The sequence below is a fragment of the Seriola lalandi genome, unplaced genomic scaffold (assembly GCF_002814215.2).
Source record: "Seriola lalandi dorsalis isolate HSWRI2012SDOR001 ecotype SW California unplaced genomic scaffold, Sedor1 jcf7180002054572, whole genome shotgun sequence".
In the NCBI taxonomy this organism is placed as follows: domain Eukaryota; kingdom Metazoa; phylum Chordata; class Actinopteri; order Carangiformes; family Carangidae; genus Seriola; species Seriola lalandi.
The window spans coordinates 604,802-625,037 of record NW_019525125.1 but is presented as its reverse complement, the minus strand read 5'-3'; the positions used below and the strand labels follow the sequence as shown (position 1 = coordinate 625,037).

At 40.9% G+C, this 20,236-nt stretch overlaps 1 protein-coding gene across 1 annotated transcript in view; it reads right to left on the bottom strand.

The window, feature by feature from the left end:
• Positions 1-20,236, bottom strand: part of taok3a (TAO kinase 3a) — a 63,719-nt gene that overhangs the window by 7,134 nt on the left and 36,349 nt on the right. The window contains exons 5-15 of the mRNA XM_087176862.1: positions 19,957-20,058; positions 19,578-19,623; positions 17,923-18,019; positions 17,360-17,473; positions 16,498-16,589; positions 16,196-16,289; positions 13,479-13,560; positions 9,861-10,028; positions 8,432-8,629; positions 6,993-7,130; positions 1,112-1,357 (exon numbers count right to left, since the gene is read on the bottom strand). Of these exons, the coding sequence (XP_087032988.1) occupies positions 1,112-1,357; positions 6,993-7,130; positions 8,432-8,629; positions 9,861-10,028; positions 13,479-13,560; positions 16,196-16,289; positions 16,498-16,589; positions 17,360-17,473; positions 17,923-18,019; positions 19,578-19,623; positions 19,957-20,058 (1,377 nt within the window). The remainder of the gene's footprint in view (positions 1-1,111; positions 1,358-6,992; positions 7,131-8,431; positions 8,630-9,860; positions 10,029-13,478; positions 13,561-16,195; positions 16,290-16,497; positions 16,590-17,359; positions 17,474-17,922; positions 18,020-19,577; positions 19,624-19,956; positions 20,059-20,236) is intronic.

Here is a 20,236-nt window from a genome sequence, read left to right as displayed (position 1 = left end):
GGGGGGCAGCATGAATCGGGAGGAAAACAGGGGCGAGGAGTTGTTAGCATGGAGTTCTTCACTCTGAATACAGGCTACAAGCTCAGTGCTGAACTGTGAACAAATACTAATTTGTATGATATCACTTAAAAGCTACAGTAGATCAAGAGTTCTGTTTGTAAACAATTCATTTTAGTAATTTTTCTCTGGTCCCAGCCTCTGCAGTGAGAGGATTTGCAGTTTTATATCATTGTAAGCAGAATATGTTTGGGTTTTTGACTGCAGGTCGGACAAAACAAGACATTTGAGGACGGTCCCTTGAGCTCACAGAAATCCTAAAAGCCTTTTTTTTTTCTAAATATTTCATCATTTTAAACAATTTAGAAAATAAATAGAGATTAATCCCTAATGAAAATAATAATTAGTTGCAGCCCTTATTCACATGTTTGTCCTGTTTAATTACAACGTAACCAGTTAAAGGTTTTGGGATGTCACTGGTTCTGTCAATTTATAGACGTTCAGTGAAAAATGACTTTGCATAAAAATATCAAAACATGGCAGATTTACTTGCTACAGAAACCTATTTCCATGTCAATGATAAACACTACTGTAAGAAAACACATGGTAACCTGTTGGTTTAGCCGAGTCACCCACATCTCACATGTGACAGTGTGTGTTTATGTTGCTGTTTAGGGGCACATGCTGGTTTATATGTACAGATATACTATCTCCCTGGCTGCTACAGCACGCTGTGTGCTAATCGCAGAGATATGCAGCTTGTTTTTCAGAGCGTGACATTCTGTGACCCACTTCTGCCCTTGTGTTTCATCATATGTATCATTGGGTGGCAGCAGTGTGTCAAGTCTTAACTAAACTTTCCTTAGTAGTCAATGTAAGTCTGAAGTTGGAGCTTCATGGTTCAAACAATAACATTTTTCCTCCAGCAGCTACATGATCAAAATAACTTCAACATCATTTCCTCCACTGTTTTTCCAAAGCAAACCTTATCCCCTAGCCAATTGTTGCATGGTACATGTAGGCCACTGTGATCATCTGTGAAATAACTTAGGGGTTACTGTACTTATGCATCCGCTCATGCTTTCCACTCATGCCCTATAACCCCCCCCCCAACAAATCCCACCTCCTTCTCGGTTTGCACGGCGTGGCGTTTTGCCAGCTTCTCCAGCTCGATGTAGGCGTTGTTGGCCTGCGTCTCCACCTCCTTCTGAAGCTTGAGCCGGTGCTCGTCCATCTCGGCCTTCAGCTTGTTCTCCAGGGCAATCAGCTGCTTCTGATGCTGCCGCCGCATGCGCTTGTAGCCCGACATCTGCTCCCGCAGCTCGCTCTCCTGCTCATGCTCATGGATCTGCTTGGTCACCTGTGGAGAAAGAAACGTTTAGAGATGTGAGCGCTGCAATATCTGATTTTTTCATCAGACTGAAAAACACATTATTTAAGATAGAAAAGAGATAAAAGGGTTTCAAAACATGTCATGCAACCAAGCAGCAACACTTCACCTGTCACCTGTCCTTTGTAAATATGCAGTAACGATTCATCCCAGGCTATCTTTCCAAAGAATAGCTAAAAACAGAATTCTTTCAATACTGTGAGGTATTACAGTTCAGCTGCTGCAATCAGTCTGCAACTTAAAAAGTTAAAAGGTTTCAACCAGTGATGGTAAATTAAGACTTAAGAAAGAAATACAGTGAAATCCCTTTAGATGAAGTTACCCCTCGACCCCAACAAAAGCTCTTTCATTTGACCATCGCACATACATAGTCATTGCACAGATCAGGACACCAAACAGGATCGGAAAAGTGTTTAAGCCAAATGGAAAAAAAAAAAGAAAAACTATACCAAACAGAAAAATTATACAGAAACTATAAACTATACAGAAAAATTAAAACAGCCACATAATATTTAATTGAAGTCTACATTGAATGTCGTAACAGAATTGTCACAATTTTTTAAGCAAAACCGACACCTGACACACAAACCTGAGTACAGAAAGGGTTCTCCACATCTAGGTAGTACTCGCTCCGCATCTTCTCATAACTTCCACCTGAACTCCTCAGGCCAAACATGATGGCTACTTTAGCCAAGTGCACCAGCATCCAGGAACCTTGTGCAGCATCCTATGCCCGACAGAACCCTGTCTGAGCGCCGATGCCACCCTGAGACCCCCGTCTTACTGGAAGAGGACCCCCCCTCTCCCTATCTCCTTGGTTCGCGCCCTGGGCACGCAGCGGTCGAGGCAGGCGTGTGAACTATGAATGAGGCAGGCCAACTCTGCGGGCCAACAAGAGCACAGAGCGGCTCTTTAGTTGGGCTAACGCTAAGCGGCGGACAGCAGGTGGGTCACATGAATACCTCATTGAGAAAGAGTGAGAGAAGTTGGGGGGGGGGTAGGTCAGAGAGGAGCAGGCGGAGAGATGAGGGGAGGGGGGTGATTGCAAAGGAGAAACAGCAGATGGAGAGTGACAGGGAGAGAGTTAGAAGGGGAAAAATTGAAATAATGAAAAGTAAAGTAAGAGCATCTAGAAGGAGAAGGGGGGTGAGGGGGTGTTGGCATGGAAATAGATGGAGGTTGAGCTCCCCTCCTCTTTAATCTGTGTTGAATCAATACCCCTACTGTAATAGCAGCTCCCAATCCTAGTCACTTGCTTTGCTGCCACCCTGCATGCTGCCACAAAGGGCCAAGTCACGTCATGTGATGGCCTCTTTCACACAAAGCTCAGGGACTGGAAAGGAGATCATATTCACCTGTCTCTTATACACATCTGGCTAAAGGTGAATGTACCAGTGAGATCAGTGGGAATTAAGCAGCTGAATGTAGTTATTCTGCTTATTTTGCAGTTGGTCTGTCTTAAATAAATTTAGTGTCATACTGAAAGGACATGATTTGGTGAATAGAAGAGCTGCTGTCCTGTTGGTGGTTGTTAAGTAGGGAGAGCATTCACAAATTGTCCTCTTGCATGTTTGTTTGTATTAGATTAATAGCTACAGACAGTTTGAGCTGTGGTGTCTGGTGTCCGTGAACATGAATTGACCCCAGCTCCGCTCCTCAATGACCAACCAGGGCCAGCACAATTTTTAAATATACATTATCATAAAGAGTCTTTAAAAAGCGTTAAAAATATATAGATAAAATACTTATGAGCAGCTCTTTGGCTTGACTTACAACACTGTAATGTTCTTCTTTCTTACATTAAGAAAAGTACAATGTTTCAACTGGCCTCTTGTCAGATACAACATATAAAAAAGAAGAAATGGCTGCACTTTGAATGTTGCTACAGATGTATAGCAACATATGGTGAAGTCATCTGGTTAAAGAGGGGAAGCAAAAAGCCTCTACAGACCCTCATTTATTGTCCTGTTTTCCTGTAGATGCACAAATGTGAGGGGCTCGGTATTCTCATATATCTGCTGGGCCTCAAAAAGGGATGCAAATGCAAATGCATCTGGTTTAACTGTAACCTCTCACATTTACCCGCAATAAGTCTCTTAACCATTTTCTGCTGTGTAACTATGCAGCAAATACAAATAAAGCATGTTGCTATGAGCTATAAGCTTCAACTGTTGGCAAAAACAGCTGACTGATGGGGAAGGTGCATGTTTTGACGCATCTTAAACGCTGCACTGTTGTTGACGTGCTGACAACCTGCAACAGAGAGCTGAAGACGAGTCGAGCTGCAGATGAGGTGAAACATTTTACAACGATGTTTGTCTCTCTCGCTGCTTCACACTTCAGTCAGTTACTTCATCTGACCTATAATAACCCCTGCCCTCCCTCTCCCTCGCTACTGGTGTGTCACATTCATTCTCCTTTCTCGCTTCCATCTATCTCTTTTTGCCATTTCCCTCCTTCCTCATCCTTTCTTACATCTCCCTTGATAATTTTTCATCCTGCTCTTTCCTTTCCTTTTTCTTGCCATATCTTTTATCTGTCCTTCTCTTCAGCTTCACCCCTTACTTCTCTCTTGTTCCTTTTCTCTCCATGTTTTCCAACATCAGATCATACTCTCTGCTCTACTCTCTCAAACCCTTGTCCTTCTTTGTCAATCTAGATTTCAATCTGCACCGCTCTTTTGTTTCACCTCTGTTTGCTTATCTGTCCTTCTCTCCATCTGTCCTTCTTATCCCTCCGATATCTGCAGCCTGTGTCCTCCACCACGTCTTCACCTTCTCCTGCTACCACGCTCTTTCATTTCATTCACCCTTTAATCTTTTTGAATTTCCCTCCATCACCATGATTTCCTCCATTGTCTTTTTGATATATGAACACATTTTCTCACTCTGGAATTTACATACTTGTGTTTCTGATGTACCTTCTACACCTTATAACTAGCAGTATGTTTTTTTTATTTTTCCCTTTTTTAATCTATTCTACGTGTTCAGATCTCTCTTTTCCTGTTCTCCATCTTCCGGTCTGTCCCTTCTCTGGCGATCCATCACCCCTCACCATCTGGACCCCCAATTCTTCTCTCTCCCTCTCTCTTTGTCTACCTGCTGATTCCAGTCTCAGCGAGTCGAGGCCAATCTGAGGACGTCTGCACTCGGCAGAAAAAGATGATGTCATCTCTTTCAGCGCCGGCGGGCAGGACCAGCGCTATCACACGACAGAGATACTGTGGTTTACACGATGCCGCCTCTTTTCAACACAGCCTCAGTTACACAGAGCTGTCGACGCAGTGTGTGCCACCTCAGCTGCTTACATTGGAGTTTGACTTTAATCCACAGCAACTTACAATGAGCCAAAACAGTTTTAAACAGGAATGTAAGCGTTAGAACTCTGTAGTGTGCTGACAATGTTTCTGTAATGTGAAAGAACATATGGATGATAGGAAATGCAAGAGCTGGGGAGAGGGAAGAATTTTCTTTTCCTTTTCAAGTAGAGGACAGCAGAATACACTTATCTGTCTTTTTCTACATCAGAAAACTTAAAGTTACTTGTCCTGTAACTGCTGCTCTCTGACAACATGAGTGATGTGTCTCACCATAATAACCTCCTTGTGTAAAGCAAGGAAGAGGCAGGTTTATTTTCACCATACACTGTTAGCGTGGGAACAAAATCTTTCTCGTCTCCCCACTTAGCGTCATGTCTTATCTCTCTTATTAAAGAAGCTTTGTGTAGCTTGAGAGAGGACGACAGGAAAATCTGGTACATCTTTACTGGGGTCGGGGCAGCTATGGTACATCAACATAGCTAGTAGCTAGCTTGTGCTACCTAGGTTAGTGGCAAGGTAGCACATTTCTTATAATCATGGGATAATATGTCAAAATAATGAGGAAAATCATTAATATGAGCTAGAACCTTTATGATAATATTACTCAATTATGAGTTACATTAAAAAGCTAACAGAAAATTACATAGTTTTGTTGACTTACTTGATAATTTTATATTTTCAGGCCAAAATCATACATGTTAAACAATAAAGATAATCAATCATTGTGTGGCAGACACACAACCAGTGATGATTGTCACAAGTCGACATTGCTTCATTTTAAAGGTTCACTAGCCAAAAAGGTTGGGAACCAATGGTGTAGAGGCTTCTGAAGATAATGCTGAGTGTTTCCCCCCAGTGACGTGAATGTGTGATATAGGAACTGACATTATGTTATGTCTTTTTTTGACTACAAGGAGGAAAAGCACAACATTAGTCAAGAAATGAAAGGTGCATGTTGATATTTCAGAGTGGATTCTTTTTATTTGTTGCCTCATTCTGGAATTTGAGAAATTCAGTTTTTGACACGTTTCTGGTTTCAACCCAAAAAACTTTGATGGTGTAGACTGGATATGCACTACTTCCAGATGGACTCATACAGATCCTATCAATGTCTATGGCACTGCGAGTCATAAGAAATTAATACTGCAAGATTGACAAAAAAACACAGGGAGTCTCTAGTGGTGTGTGAATACAGATAAAAGACACGGCTGGTCAACAGAATAACACACACAGCCATGATCTATCAATGGTTCATGTACTGTTCAAGGACAGCAAGGACACACACACACACACCCGGAGACACACACGTCTTCCTTATTCATGTCCTCTAATGTCTGGTTTAAGACCTGACAGCAGAAGGGGCTCACAATTAAAACCACTGGGTCATGGATCAGTAAACACACACACACACACACACACACACACACACACACACACACACACACACACACACGCACGCACGCACACACACGCTCCCACACAACACCACAACTACTTACTAGTTACTAGAGCCGGTTTCCATGACAACAGACAGGGAGGAAGAGAGAGATAGAGAGACAGAGAAAGAAAGAGAGAGAGAAAATTTCACCCCCTTCAACTCAGAATATTGAGTCAGATCTGAGAATGATGTATTATCAAGTGCAGGAGAGGGAGAAATAAAAGGAGAGGGCGGACGGAGGGGAGTGGTAATGCAAAGTGTAGTGCAAGAGGGGAAAACAAAAGGAGTGAGATGAATGAAAGGAATGACAGTGGAGAAATGGAGATCGGTGGCAGAGAATGGGACAAAACTGGAGAGTCAAAACAAAGAGATAGAGAGAAGTGAAGATGGATACAAATGAAAATAACGAGAGGAAGTAAAGACATTTCAGTAAAGAAAGAATAAAATAGCAAACAAATAGAGAAAGAGATTGGAGTAAAGAAGCAAAGCCAGAGGAGAGTCATGCTTGTGCACCTAACATGAATCCACACCACATTTATTCAGCAGAGAGACATTACATCACACTCAATGTCCTTCACAATGATTGACAGGTTTTAACACAGAGAAACCAAAAAATGCCTCTTCTGTGCCCTCACATGCTGCAGCAGTGTAAACGTAACACTTGGAATCAGATTTTGGATTCTATAAGAAGTAGTTTTTTTTCCTGTTTTTGGCTTTCAAAACAACACATTTTTTTTTCTCCACAAGCAAGCTCCACAAATGAATGATCATGAAGAGGGATGATCCTATTTAAGGCTCTATACAAGAAAAAAACAATAGAAAAGATGGAAGCGTTTTGTTGCACTTACCAGAGAGGCTGACTTTATGGTGGCAAAGCGGCCCTGGTTCTTGTAATTTTGGGCCTGACTGCTCTTGTCAGAGGAGGCCGGCCTCAGCTCTGGCCGGTGGTCCCTGTGGATCCCATCATCCCAGTTGTACTGATGGTCCTGTGTGTAACACAAACGGGAGAAAAGGTAAATAGGTTAAAGTCAGTGATTAAGTCACAGAATTCTCTTCATCTAAAATAATACCAGAACAAATGGCACTGAAGTGAGTAAGGCATACAAACGAAGGTGAAAAATGTGGATTTTAACTCACTCAAAGGTGTGACAGTATTAAAACTCTTTAAATAACAAAATCCCCCACTGATTTTAATCACACAACATCCAAAAATCAAAAGGAATTTTCAGCATTTGCTAAATCTGTGTCAACTGTAACCTTGCAAAACATGAGGAAATGTCAACACTCAACCCCCCTTCAATTAAAAAGTGAGTGAACACTTTCAGGAGCCCTGGGACCAAAGACTTGATTTATGTGAGGAGGGATCTTCATCAGCATCTGAAAACAATATGTGTCACTTTCATTTGTTCTCAGTTCAGCCCCTGAACTTGAAACACACTGGCTGTCTATTCATGCAGTGACGTCCTTATTCATACCCTGTCAAAATACAAAGAGCAGATGAAGAAAGAGAATGACAGAGCAGTGACAGCCCTCTCTTCACAGAGTTTTAAGTCATATGAGATTTTGTGTTGGCATTGTGTTGACCTGTGTGTGCTGAATGTGGGAGTGTAAGTGTGCAGGAGTTGTAAGAGGGGAATTTGTGTGGAGTGTGTGTGTCGACATGTGTACACAGCCTTTGTTCTTGAAGTGTGAACAGTGTCGGTGATGAACTTAAAGCAATCTGCCAAACAGCGAACACTGTGTCGATGGTTTCCATGGTTTCAGGGGGGAGGGGATTAAGAATACTCTTGAAAACAGTGAGAGAAACCCAGAGGATGTTTGCATGGAGCCATGTGCCCTTTTCATTTCTGGAGCACAGTTATTACCTCAGAAAGGAAGTGACTGTACTAGTAATATGGCATTTGTTGATAATGCATGCTGTCTTTTATGTACTCTCTGAGGAAGTCAATTCTTAGAAACCTAGGTGCATGGCATTTTGAGAAAAGTGTTCACTTCTGCAAGAGTCCTACCTCAGCATATCAAATAAGAGGACAATTATTGTGAAAAAGTAAAAAGTTGTCAGGGCGTGTTCATTTATTTGTATCTATATCAGATGAGCATCTTAAAAACCTGAATGGAAATCAGTGGAATTTGGTGTCCAGATAGGCCCTGGTTGATTGAGAGAGCTGCTCACACTGCTTTCCAGTTTCCAGCTCAAGTTTTGGATAATGTGACTTTTACTTCGTCATCCAGCTCCTTATACTCACCACCCACCTCCCACCACCCCACTTTCACCCCTGACCTTTACCTTCTTGGTGTGCGGGGAGGAGTCCAGGGTGCTGCTGTAGTCCTGGGGGTGCATCATGGTCATGTCTGAGCAGCTGTCGTCCAGCACCTCTTGCATGCTGTTCACGCTGCTGCTCTGGCTGCCCGTGCTGACCGAGGTGCTGGGGATGGAGTGGTTGCTGCCCAGGCTGTTCATCTTGCAGCTGGCTGCCTCGCTGTCCTGCAAGTGAACATCCACACATATTCATTAAGACACGCTTCCACAAATGAGCTCTCAAGAGTCCTGCAATTGTGCAGAGATGAGACTCATATGTCCATCACTCTAATATACACAGGGCTCTCCAACTTGTATCATTAAACACAGTCACCCTAACACAGGGAAAATAACTAATGACCTCTGGATTGCATTAGAGTCAAAGTCATTCTAAATTGCCTATTAACCTCTAATTGTTTAGATGTGTACGTGTCTGTATCATTCACCTGTGTCAATGCTTATGTTAACGCACATCGGTCTGACTGAGATGTCTTCAGATTCGAAGTCCACTTGAGTGTGTGTACATGACAGATAAAGGGAATCAAACAACAGACAATTCAGTCAAGTCCCCAGTAACAGACTTGTCAGCATCAGGATGCTATAATCACATGCACTGCATCTTCCCCTGAAACCAGAAAGCAAGGTTTGGGACTGCAAGTCTTCAGCGGTGTCTTGTTGCAGTGATGTCTGGTGGCTGCTCTGAATTGCGTCACATGGTGTAGTATGACACTACTGTGGCTGCTGGCTGTCCATGCCTATTCATGCTGCCTCATGCCAGGTCAGCTATGGGGCATTTCATCTCAATGTCAGGCTATGGCGGCAGCAGAAGACTTCTATAACATCACTTCAGACTATGAAGCCTGTCCTCTCCCTTTGTACTATGAATCTGAGATCCTCTGTTAGTTGACTCAAATTAAGGGAAAACCTCCCTCACTGCAGTGCAATACAAATGTCCAGCTTCTCAAATGTAAAGATTTCCTGATACCCTCTGTTTTATATCCTTATAATCTGAACACCTTATGGGTTTGGACTGCTGGGTCAACAAAGAAATTTGAAGAAACAGCCTTTGCTCATTACAAGAGGAGCTTGTGATGGACATTTTTCAATATTTTCAGATATTTTAGAGACCAAACAATTAATCTTTTAAATCTTAAAAATTATTATGGATGTGGATTGTGGAATTATTGTGTATTATGGATGGACTGAAAATTGATGACAGACTTCTCTTTGAGGTGAAAGTTAGAGGATTCTGATCAGAATTTAAATGGAGCCCAACTGGTTTCATGTTTTTAACCCTTGTTCTCCACTTGCCTACTTCGAGTGTTACTCTAGACAAACTTTATAATTCTCATCTCTGTATTATCTCTTTTCCACTGAGACTCCCCCTTATCCTCTTCCCTCTCTGACTTCATCCCACCTCTTCCTCCTCCTGGCTCTCCCCCATGGGCCCGTTGTGTTTCTCCTGGTAGAGGATCTTCTTCATCTTGCGGTACTGCAGATTGTCCAGCTCACGCACCGCATCCTTGGTCCTCTGGATGAGGTCAATGAGAATGCGCGGCGACCGTTCCCGACGCACAAAATCATGCTGGCGAGAGAGCAAGAGGGAGAAAGTGAGATAGTCAGTTGGATCAGAAGTTATTTAAAGATGGACAGAGGGTGGGAACAATTAGATTACAGTAATTTGATTTGATGAATTACATTTAGTCTATATACCATAATTGATGGATAAATGGATGATAAATTATTGATTTCAGTTAATGCTAATGACTTATTTTCTAAAATAGCTTAGTAGCAATTTGAAAAAGTGTGTATGTTCAAAAACAATTGTATTTCAATTTTTTCACAAAAACATTATTATGAAAACATTATAGACTACAAATGACAATTTAAACCAGTTTAAACTAATAATTTAAATATATTAACAGCAAACAATAAACATTTATATGAGAAGTAAAGTCAAACAAAAAAGGTGGTCTTTTCTGGAAAGATGGAGGAAATTTAAATTTTTGTTACTTCTCAGTAAATATGAAAACTATGATATGACAACACCTTCAAAACTTTAGGACCTTAAAGCTTTCATGTGGTACGCTGATGTTCTCAAAGAACTGATAAATTGTTTTTGTTTTTTTTTTTTAAAGGAAATTTAATTTCTTTCACCCAGTGCATTATTTCAATAAGCACCACAACTGGGACCATCACTAGAGGGCGCCTGTAGGTTGGGTCTTGGGAGTCCCAGTTACATCCTCCAGTGCACTGAACACATGGTATCTGTGTAAGATTGTCCATAAAAATCGATTTTCACAAATACTCTTAATCCTATTCTTTCCAAAAAATAACGTCTTAACTGTATTTGCCTTGGCACGAAGTTAATGACTACGTCAATTCAATCATAGCAAGAAACAGAAACAACCGATGAGTAATACGCTGGTAATTAATTGAGAGGTTTCAGTCTTTTAATCTGGATTTTCTCTGTTTTTTGAGGAGAGCCTACAAACATTAACCTGTCTGTAAAGAAAAATGAATTCAATCATCATTTCATAACCATATCTGGGGCCACATGTATACACACTACTGTATATTAGCCACCTAAAATTTCTTAACAAACATAGCCAAATTCGTACAACAAGAAAGTTAAAGACCAACAGCAACAGGATTATCTTTATGAAAACACGACTTTGTGATGATATTTCCTAACACAGTCTTACACTAAACTGTTTGGTGAAACTTAAGATCCCATTTCTAAGCTGCAAACAGTGCTACTGTAAGGGACCGACCTTTTTGTAATTTGATGGAGGTGCAATTTGGTGGAAGCCAGGCCATTATGCATTTATGTAATTATTTAGATTGTTACATAATCAGCAGGCCAGAGTGGGTGGGTGGGGCTGGTGGCATGGGGGCAGGAATGGGCAGTTGAGGGTGTGTGTGTAGTTGTTTTTTATTTTCGTATTTTTAGGCAATGTACTGACATCAAGATGAAATAAAAATAAAAACAAAAACACAACATCTCTCCCCTGCACTTCCACCCACTCCACCACACACTCATATTCACACCTCCTCTTAGTCACTCTCATTCATAAAATATTGTGTGCTTAAATGGCTGAAATGTACTCAATGCCAGAGTACTGGACTAAAATATACATAATATACTGTATGAAAAAATATATATTTTTAGGTCCATTTCCCAGCTCTCTTTCTCTGCACACCTCCCTCTCCATGTGACAGATGCTGGTGTAATGGGTTAGTCAGGACACAGGGGAATGACATCACGCTCTGAAAATAGAGATGAGAGTGATTTGTCCCGTTTTCTGATGGACCTACAGAGTGTGGGTGGTTGGCCACCCCCGTCCCAACGACCTGTGAGAACTTATCTCCAGGATTTTTGCTCATTATAAAGGTGGTGTTAAGAAGAAGTGACAGCATTTTCATGGCATCTTCAGTCCCTTCCCTCTATGTGCAGTACACCGTCGCATCACCAGCCTCTTCTACCAGATTTACTCGTTTCATCACTTTATGATCTTAAATGCATTTCATCACATATGATTATTATTAACGTCATGGTGTCTTTGGGTTTTGGACTGTTGGTTGGTCAAAATAATAAATGTGAACACACCCTCTTGTCCTCTGGGAAACGGTTGTTATCTGTGGTTTGCTAGTTAAATTATTGGATTAAAAAAATACAACCCAAACCAAATAACACACAGAGCTATTTTTAACTGTGCAGTACTTATGGGAGTATGTCACCGAGCGGTTATTATTTCATTATTTTTATAATTATTATTACTCTGAACGAGGTATACAGGGAGAGAGTGTGTTTAACCTGAAGCTGATAGCTCAAGGCCCCCAGATTAGTGACCTGATTTCCCCTTTAAAGAGCTTGGAGGGGCGTGTGCCTGTGTGTATGTATGTGTGTGTGGGTGCACACTGAGAGGAAGAGAGAGAGAGGGAGGAGGGAGGGGGAGGGAGAGAGAGAGAGAGAGAGAGAGAGAGAGAGAGAGAGAGAGAGAGAGAGATAGAGAGCGAGAATGTGTGTGTGTCTCTGAGAGGGGAAAGTGGGGTATTAATCATAAGCTACACTCCAACCCCCAAAAAGCCCTTCAACATAAAGCAGCCCTTTCGACACTGATCCAAAGTCTGTTTGGTACTTATCCCTCTTTAATGGTTTTTCGGACAGGATTTGGGTCAGGGGTGCTGGGAAGAGATCGTATCCTGACGACAGTCCAGAGCCCCTCATCTAACTGCTACCTAACCACCCACCTTCCCTAAGGTGAGGCAGGTGTGAAAGCTGCTGCTTGGGCTACCGCACCGTTGAGTGTGATCACCAAGAACATAAAACTCTTAGTGGACCAATAGGATTACCTGGTGGTCGCACAAACAACAAGATCAACTCCTCAACTACAAGGGAAACACAAAGAATATACATAGATTAACACTGTGTGTGCTCACTGTGGTTTTTGGGTGTACGCTTTTCTTCCGTCAGATGACAGTGGAGACACGTGACAAAATTATCAAATTTTTAGCTTGAAGATTCCTTCTTGACCTTGGAAATAGTTACACAAAACAATTCCTATTTCTATTCCTCAGGCCACATTTCAGTGTCTTGTTTTTGAAGCCTCAACCATTTACTTGTCTTTTTCAAAACTCCAGAAAAGTCACGCAAGTAGGTCTTGAGATAAGGTTCTTTTGTAAAAAAAAAAAAAAAAAAAAAAAAAAAAAAAAATGAAGAAAAAAATGAAGAAAAGAATGGAGCCTTTCTAAAATGCTTCTAATTTTGCATATTTTCTTGCATGCAAAAACAAAGACACTCTAATTGTATGTATGATGGGTAGAAACAGCATTTAAAAACCTATATCAGTTGGACCCCATAAGCAGTTCTCAGCGGGGTGCTTGATTCCTGCGTTTGAAGAATACACTGTGTATTTGCTTGTATATTAGGGAGCCGTGGGTGGGTGGGAGTGACTCATTCACATGGCTCGGAGACTGACTGAGACAGGAAGTGAGGTCACAGCTGGAAGGATTACAGAGGAAGCCCACTCACTCTTAGCAGCTCCCCTGACGAGGGTCTGTCCTGAGGAATTTTCAGTAGGCAGTAGTCGACGAAGCTCCGGAAGGGGTCAGACCTGGGTAAAGAGGACAGTGAGATGAGAGGTTATAGATTCCCCTTCTCAGTCAGACATACTTAAATCAGAGTAAGTAAAGCATTAACAGCAGTGACAATCTAATGATAGGCTACCTTAAGCCACACCTACTGCACTTATTGTCAATGAATGTTTAACGTGATGAGTAATCTCTTCTTCTGTTGTGCTGTGTTTACCATATCAATGAATTAAACCCCAGCAATCCTTTGTAATCTCTCAGTGTAGCCCCATATATGAATCATATATGGGTTATGTAAATATATGGAGCAATAAAGATATAGGCCACTGGAGCTGTGGAACACTGTGCTACTGACTCTGATCTAAAAATATTCTCTTGATAACACATTACACTGTGTGTTTAAATTGTTGCTATGGGTTGTTAAGATAAAGTAGCCTATGATACTACTTAGGATTTTGACAGTATATACACTTTCGGGGTCATTGTGGGGTCAGTGAGTGCAACAGTCCAGCACCTCTCCACCACCTAACCTCTAACATCTCATGTCCTCTGTGGTTAACCAAGGTATGTCAAGCCAATGTGTATACAGTGCGCTCTTGTGTTTGTGTAGTGAAGTAACACTATTGAGCTGATGTCTCTACTAGTCTCATCTGGCGGGATGTTGCTAACGCCTCGGGCCGCTGGAGCTCCTCCAAAAATACCACAACCCTGCGCCGCCCGACACACTCGCTCGCTTCATCCCGATGTTAGAAACCAACGCTAATTTTACAACAGGCGATCTCCATGCACAGTCATAGGCTGCAAATTCTAACTTAAAAGACTCCCCTTGCCTCCTGTTTCTCATTGCTTCATTTTTGTCAGAGCCCGCAATACATGCTCTCTTGTAAAGTATAAAAAAAAATGAACGCTTATTTAACTCAGAGCTTGGGTGGAAGACACAGGAAGGCCACTGATGCCCTCAGGCTGAGCTGAGGCAGATAGAGAGCAACAGTCAGCTACTTGCCTCGGCTGTGCAGGAGATACAGATTATTGCAAAATATTACAAGAAACAAACACCTGCACGACTCTGCATGCCTAGGACCTCAAACACGTCATTCACTTTTATACCAACGGGAGTGACAGCATGAGTGAAGCACAAAAAGGTGAATTATAGGGAGAACATCAAACATAAGGTTAATATTTCATGAGTGTTGTTTCCCCCAATGACAATCGCACCTCGACGCGATGTGTGAGCAGTGGTCACAGCAGCTCAGAAGAGCAGTGGAATATTTCGCTGCCTGGCTAAATTGCTGCTAGTGTCCTTTTACACCATTTTTGCCAATCTAATTCACCTACCTCTCTACACATTTATACTGCTCAATACACATCCTCTTCTCGGCTGAGCCCAAGTTTACATGGTTTCCTACCAAATTCCTCCATTACCTCAACATTTATTTCCAGGTTAGTGAAAGCTTATACTGATTGAATCTTATAGCTAATATAGAGGATACTATACAGAATGTGTTCATGGATTATTTGTCGAGAATATAAATTATCAAATAGCAATGGTATTGTGGTACAGTCTAAGTATTAACATTCATGCTCCAGCTAGCCTAAATCATTTGTTTATAGACTAATTAATCCTCAAAGCAACAATGAACACCTATTAATAGTTATTAGTGTGTTTGTATGTGACACAACTGTAAAAAATAAGAACCAAATCAGTTTAATTTCTTTACATAAAAAGCATATTGACAGACAGAGATATTCTTAATCAACAGATATCAACAATGGCACATACAGTTTCTTAATTTATGAGCTGAATTAACATGAAAATGTCAAATTTGATGATGTTTTATAGTAGGACAACCAGTCTTGACTGAAAAAAGGTGCTTTTTCCAACACTGTGGGATGGGCCGGTGTTGCAAAGAGACAGCCAAGAGCTGTTTAAAACCTGCTGGCCTAAATTAAATTGCTTTAAGTTTTTTTGATGTCTGGAAGGAGAGTCTCTAGAGAATCTATTAGCATCCACAGTCATGAGCTGTAAGGCTGAGAGCAGCATAAAGTAATGCAAAAAGCAGGCTGTTTTCTCATATTACATTTAGAACACAGAGTGTGGATACAAAGAAACATCCTACTTAGTATGGGAAACAAAAAATGTGAGATTTAACTACTAGAATAATATTAGAATAATCACACTACTTTGTTTTGATGTTGATACATGAAAATATGCTTTACAGCCTTGCAGGAATGGTGTGGGTATTTTCATAGTATTTCTTTGGTGGAGGTTTCTCAGGTAATTACATAAGAGACTTAGAGCGTGACCTTGCACAAAGCCTGTCGCAGGGATCACAGGTCGTGCAGATTAACACAGGGATGTCTTACTCTGACTGAGCCCAGATCAGATTGGGCATTAATTTTCACAGCTGACTGGAGGTATTGTATTAGCAGTCTCACTGGCTTTTATTTTGATTGTGGATAAATAAGTTTGAGAGAGTGACAAATTTTTGGCATGGACTGTCAGTTTGACCGATCACATCACTGGACTGCATTCTTGACTATGCATTTAAAATAGAGGGATGTGATAAAAAATTCAGATATTTTTTTGAACTCTCCAGATTTTCTCCCTGGATGGGGAAAAAAATAGAAAAACAATATTTGGAAGTGTGTTCAACTCACCACTCATTGGACTGCAGCGTGGGAGAGTCGTTCTGGGCGATGTGATATAAGGCACTCATGGCGTTCATGTTGAACAAGGGCGGTTTACGCTCCGCTAAAAGAAGAAAAGAAGGGGGAGACAGAGATAGATGGGGGAGAGGGAGGACGAGTGATGTTTTAGTGCCAAAGTTTTCACAATCTGCTTCTCCTTGAATGAGGCAGATTTGAAATTGAACATATACTTTTTCCACTTGTTGCATCACATTTAATCAAATCAGGGCTGCATAAATATATTTTTAACAAGTAGGTAGATGTATGCTCACCCAGTTCAATACAAGTGATACCCAGGGACCAGATGTCCACTTTCCCCTCGTATTGACCCTCGTCCATGGCTAGGATCACTTCTGGGGCCATCCTGAGGACAGAGATACACACACACACACACACACACACACACACACACACACACACACACACACACACATAGATGCACGCACGCACGCACGCAGACACACACAGAGTTTATTAAGTATGTGGTAAAATCCATGAAAATGTTATAATCTGCTAAGCCTCTCATAGCTTTTAAAGACTCTGGTATGCTGTGATAGCAGCTCAGTTTTTGGAATATGTGTGTGTGTTTCTATAAATGTGTGAAAACTTGTGTTTGTGTTTGAATTTAACATGATAAGTGATTATATGATGATTTCATTCACCATCAAAGCTGCCAAGAGTGTTTGAGTGAATATTTTCTGTGGAGCTGATCATTTATATATGAGAGGAAAACAACAGAGGACATTATGGCAGCAGCTTCTGTTACATTATATAATAGACTTGCCATACTGAGAGATAGACCTAAGTCCCTTTAAGACATGGAATATGTAACATTGCTGGTTTCATAAAGCTGTTAAAGTCCTGTAACTTATGACAATGGCTTCAGCGGTTTCAAATTCAGAAAGCCTGATGGCAACAACATGAAAAACTCACATCCTGCAACAAAAAAAAACAAACTATAAAAGCATCTAACTTAAGCAAAACAGCTGGTAATTTCTACGCAAATAAAAGAAAAAAAGGACAGACACTAAAGTAATACACCGACAAAAATATTGCACTTCATGTTGGTTTTCTCAGGATGTGGAGTCCTGTGCCCTACCATATGTCTATGACTTAAGTCCTGTGTATACTTACCAGTAAGGTGTTCCCACAAAGGAGTTGGCAGGTGAGGCAATGGAGGCGGAGCCAAAGTCGGCCAGTTTGACCTGACCGAGCTCAGTCAGCAGGATGTTACCAGCTTTCACATCTCTGGATGGGGAGAGAGGGATGAAGAGAGGGAGCACATGAAGAGAAAAGTTAATATACTAAAATACAAAATATGACAGCAGTAAGTCTCCATCAAATGTAATGCATGTCTGAAAATGAAGATACGGGTCTCCTTGTCTGCAATGACACTTGTGATGACACAGAACAGACAAAAGGATTCATACAGCAACACAGTTAGATGTCAATCAAGTTTGTATGCCATTAAAGATAATAGTGTAGGAACCAGTGCAACAGGAGGGTTGTTACTTCCTGACAGTGATATTCAAGAAGCACGAAACAAGTACAGACACGAGTCTTTACAACTTAATTAGTAAACACTGCAATAAAGGGAGAACATGAGCGTCTCTCATCTCATTTTATCATGTCTTTGCAGAAGTCACTGTATGTTCCTCTGGGGAAATGTTTCTGAGTGAGGAAACAAACTGACTCACCTGTGAATCATATTATGGGAATGTAGGTAAGCCAGTCCTAGCAAGGCACCGTGGGTAATGGCAGCAATTTCCATCTCTTGGAGTGGTTTCTTATGAACTTGGGGAAAAATAAGTACAATGGAAATGAGTAGGAATTCCCTGAGGACTTGAATAATACAATAATGAACTATATCAGTTCTACACAAAGGCCTATATAATGAATAAAGTCTGCATATAGTCATGAGATGAAGACTTCATGGAAAAAAAACTGTACCAGTCTGTCCTGCTCCTGCTGATAGAGCAATAAGAAAGTACTCTGTTGGCATCTAACATATGGATAACATGTAAACATCTGTGATATGGTCTCCTACGCTGGCTCCCTGTGTGGACTGACAGAAACTACATCCAAAGCAAAAAGGTCACAGCAGAATTATCACAGAGAAATCTTTATACAGGCTGAAGTAAAAAAAAAAAAAAAGACACAGGCCAAGGCCAACTGTCACGACAGTGTATCTACGTAAGTGATGAGTACACACATAGGTGCTTGAAATAACACATAAGGTTCAGGTCATAACAGTTCAGTAGTGTTCTAGCTTTGAAAAGTGGAAAATGTTTTTTTTTTGGTGCTTAAAAAAGTATTCAATCTAGAAACTAATGTAACACCGATATGATCTTTCATCTGTCAGTCTTATCAAAGTCCTCAATGCAACATTACAGGCCAGACCACATAACGATGCTAAATTCACTTACAAACCAGCAGATTCTACATTTACACTGTATTATCTTGCTACGAGAAGCTCTTTGTGGGAATTGCTGCAGTGATTGACCTTAAGCATGCATTCACACCAAGCATGTATGGAGTACTTTTTCTTCTCTGGTTTGTTCTATAGTAAGCTTCACCTGTCTAAAAAATAACCATAGAAAATAATTACAGATCATGAGGTTTTATGGGTTTTAAGATATGAATGCAGCCATCTGATAGCAGGCAGTTCCTCATTTCAAAACCTCATGAACTAAGGTCAAACAGTAATCTCATTTTCATATTTAGCTACAGAGCTAGAGAGGGAAAATTAGGTAGAGAAGTTAAGTCTACTGGTGTCAGATAAACCTACAGGCACAAGCTACCTGTGGTTTAATGAGACTTGTTTTAGAAGCTGTAGCTCATGTAGAGTTAAGCAATGTCAACCCAAAACAAATGTACCAAAACTCTACAAGATACAAATAAATCTACAAGAGAATTGATTGCTTGTCAAGAACTTGCCCCATCATTACCTCAAACCAGTCTGATTTCAGTGTTCACATATTCACAACTTCTTTAAAGGAATGGTTTGACATTTTTTCTTTTTTTTCCGAGATTAACAACTTCTGCTTATGTTTGCTTAGCTTAGCATAAAGACTAGACACAGGAGGAAATAGGTAGCCTAGTCCTGTCTAAAGGTTCTGCTAAAGCTCACTTATTAATGTTATCTTTAATTTGTTTAATGTGTCCAATAACCCAAGTGTAAAAATGACGAGTTAAGGTTTTACGTGGTGGTTTTGAAACTATTTCTTGGCCTTGTGCAGTTACTTACTGGAAAAATGTTAAGGTAAATAGCTTGACCCAGACAATAAATCCAGTTTTATAATTATACGTTTGAAAGTGTGTGTGCACATTAAACATTAATAAATACACTTACCCTCTAGTAAATCTGATGCGGAGCCCAGGCAGTACTCCATCACCAGCTGAAATAGAATACAGTTACAGCTGCATAACTAATCATTCATATGGTGAGGACTCTATCATAAAATATCCTAATTACAAGGCTTTAAGTCATTTGTGAAAACTTGTGAAGTTGTTCTCAACTGCAAAGTGATCGGATTACAATGTCTACAATGGATGTGGTGCAGAGAAACTTTAGTGGGCAGCAGGAAAACACGGTCAGTGGGACATGAGAAGAAATAAAGACAAAGAGGAAAAGAATCAGACAGAGAGGAAGAAAACGATAAACTAACAGTGTTGCAAAACTGTGAGAGAAGAACTTTGATAAGAGGAGATGTGAAGAAGGATACACTAACCCAGGCAGTGTTGTCTTTCAAGTAGCAGCCTTTGTACTCAATCGTGTTTGGGTGTCGCAGCTGTCCCAAAAACTTGACCTCCTTAATGATGTCCTGCCACTTCTAACAAAGGCAAAACCAGACACGCAGATGGTTACACACTATAGGTACAATCACAGTAACACACAAGTGGGCATTGTTGTGACTTTGATTGCAATGGTGCAGCTGGCCTCATGGTAGTGACCACTCGCACACAGGTGTTATGGCTCTTACAATCTGCTACCAGTTACAAGTTTTTTAA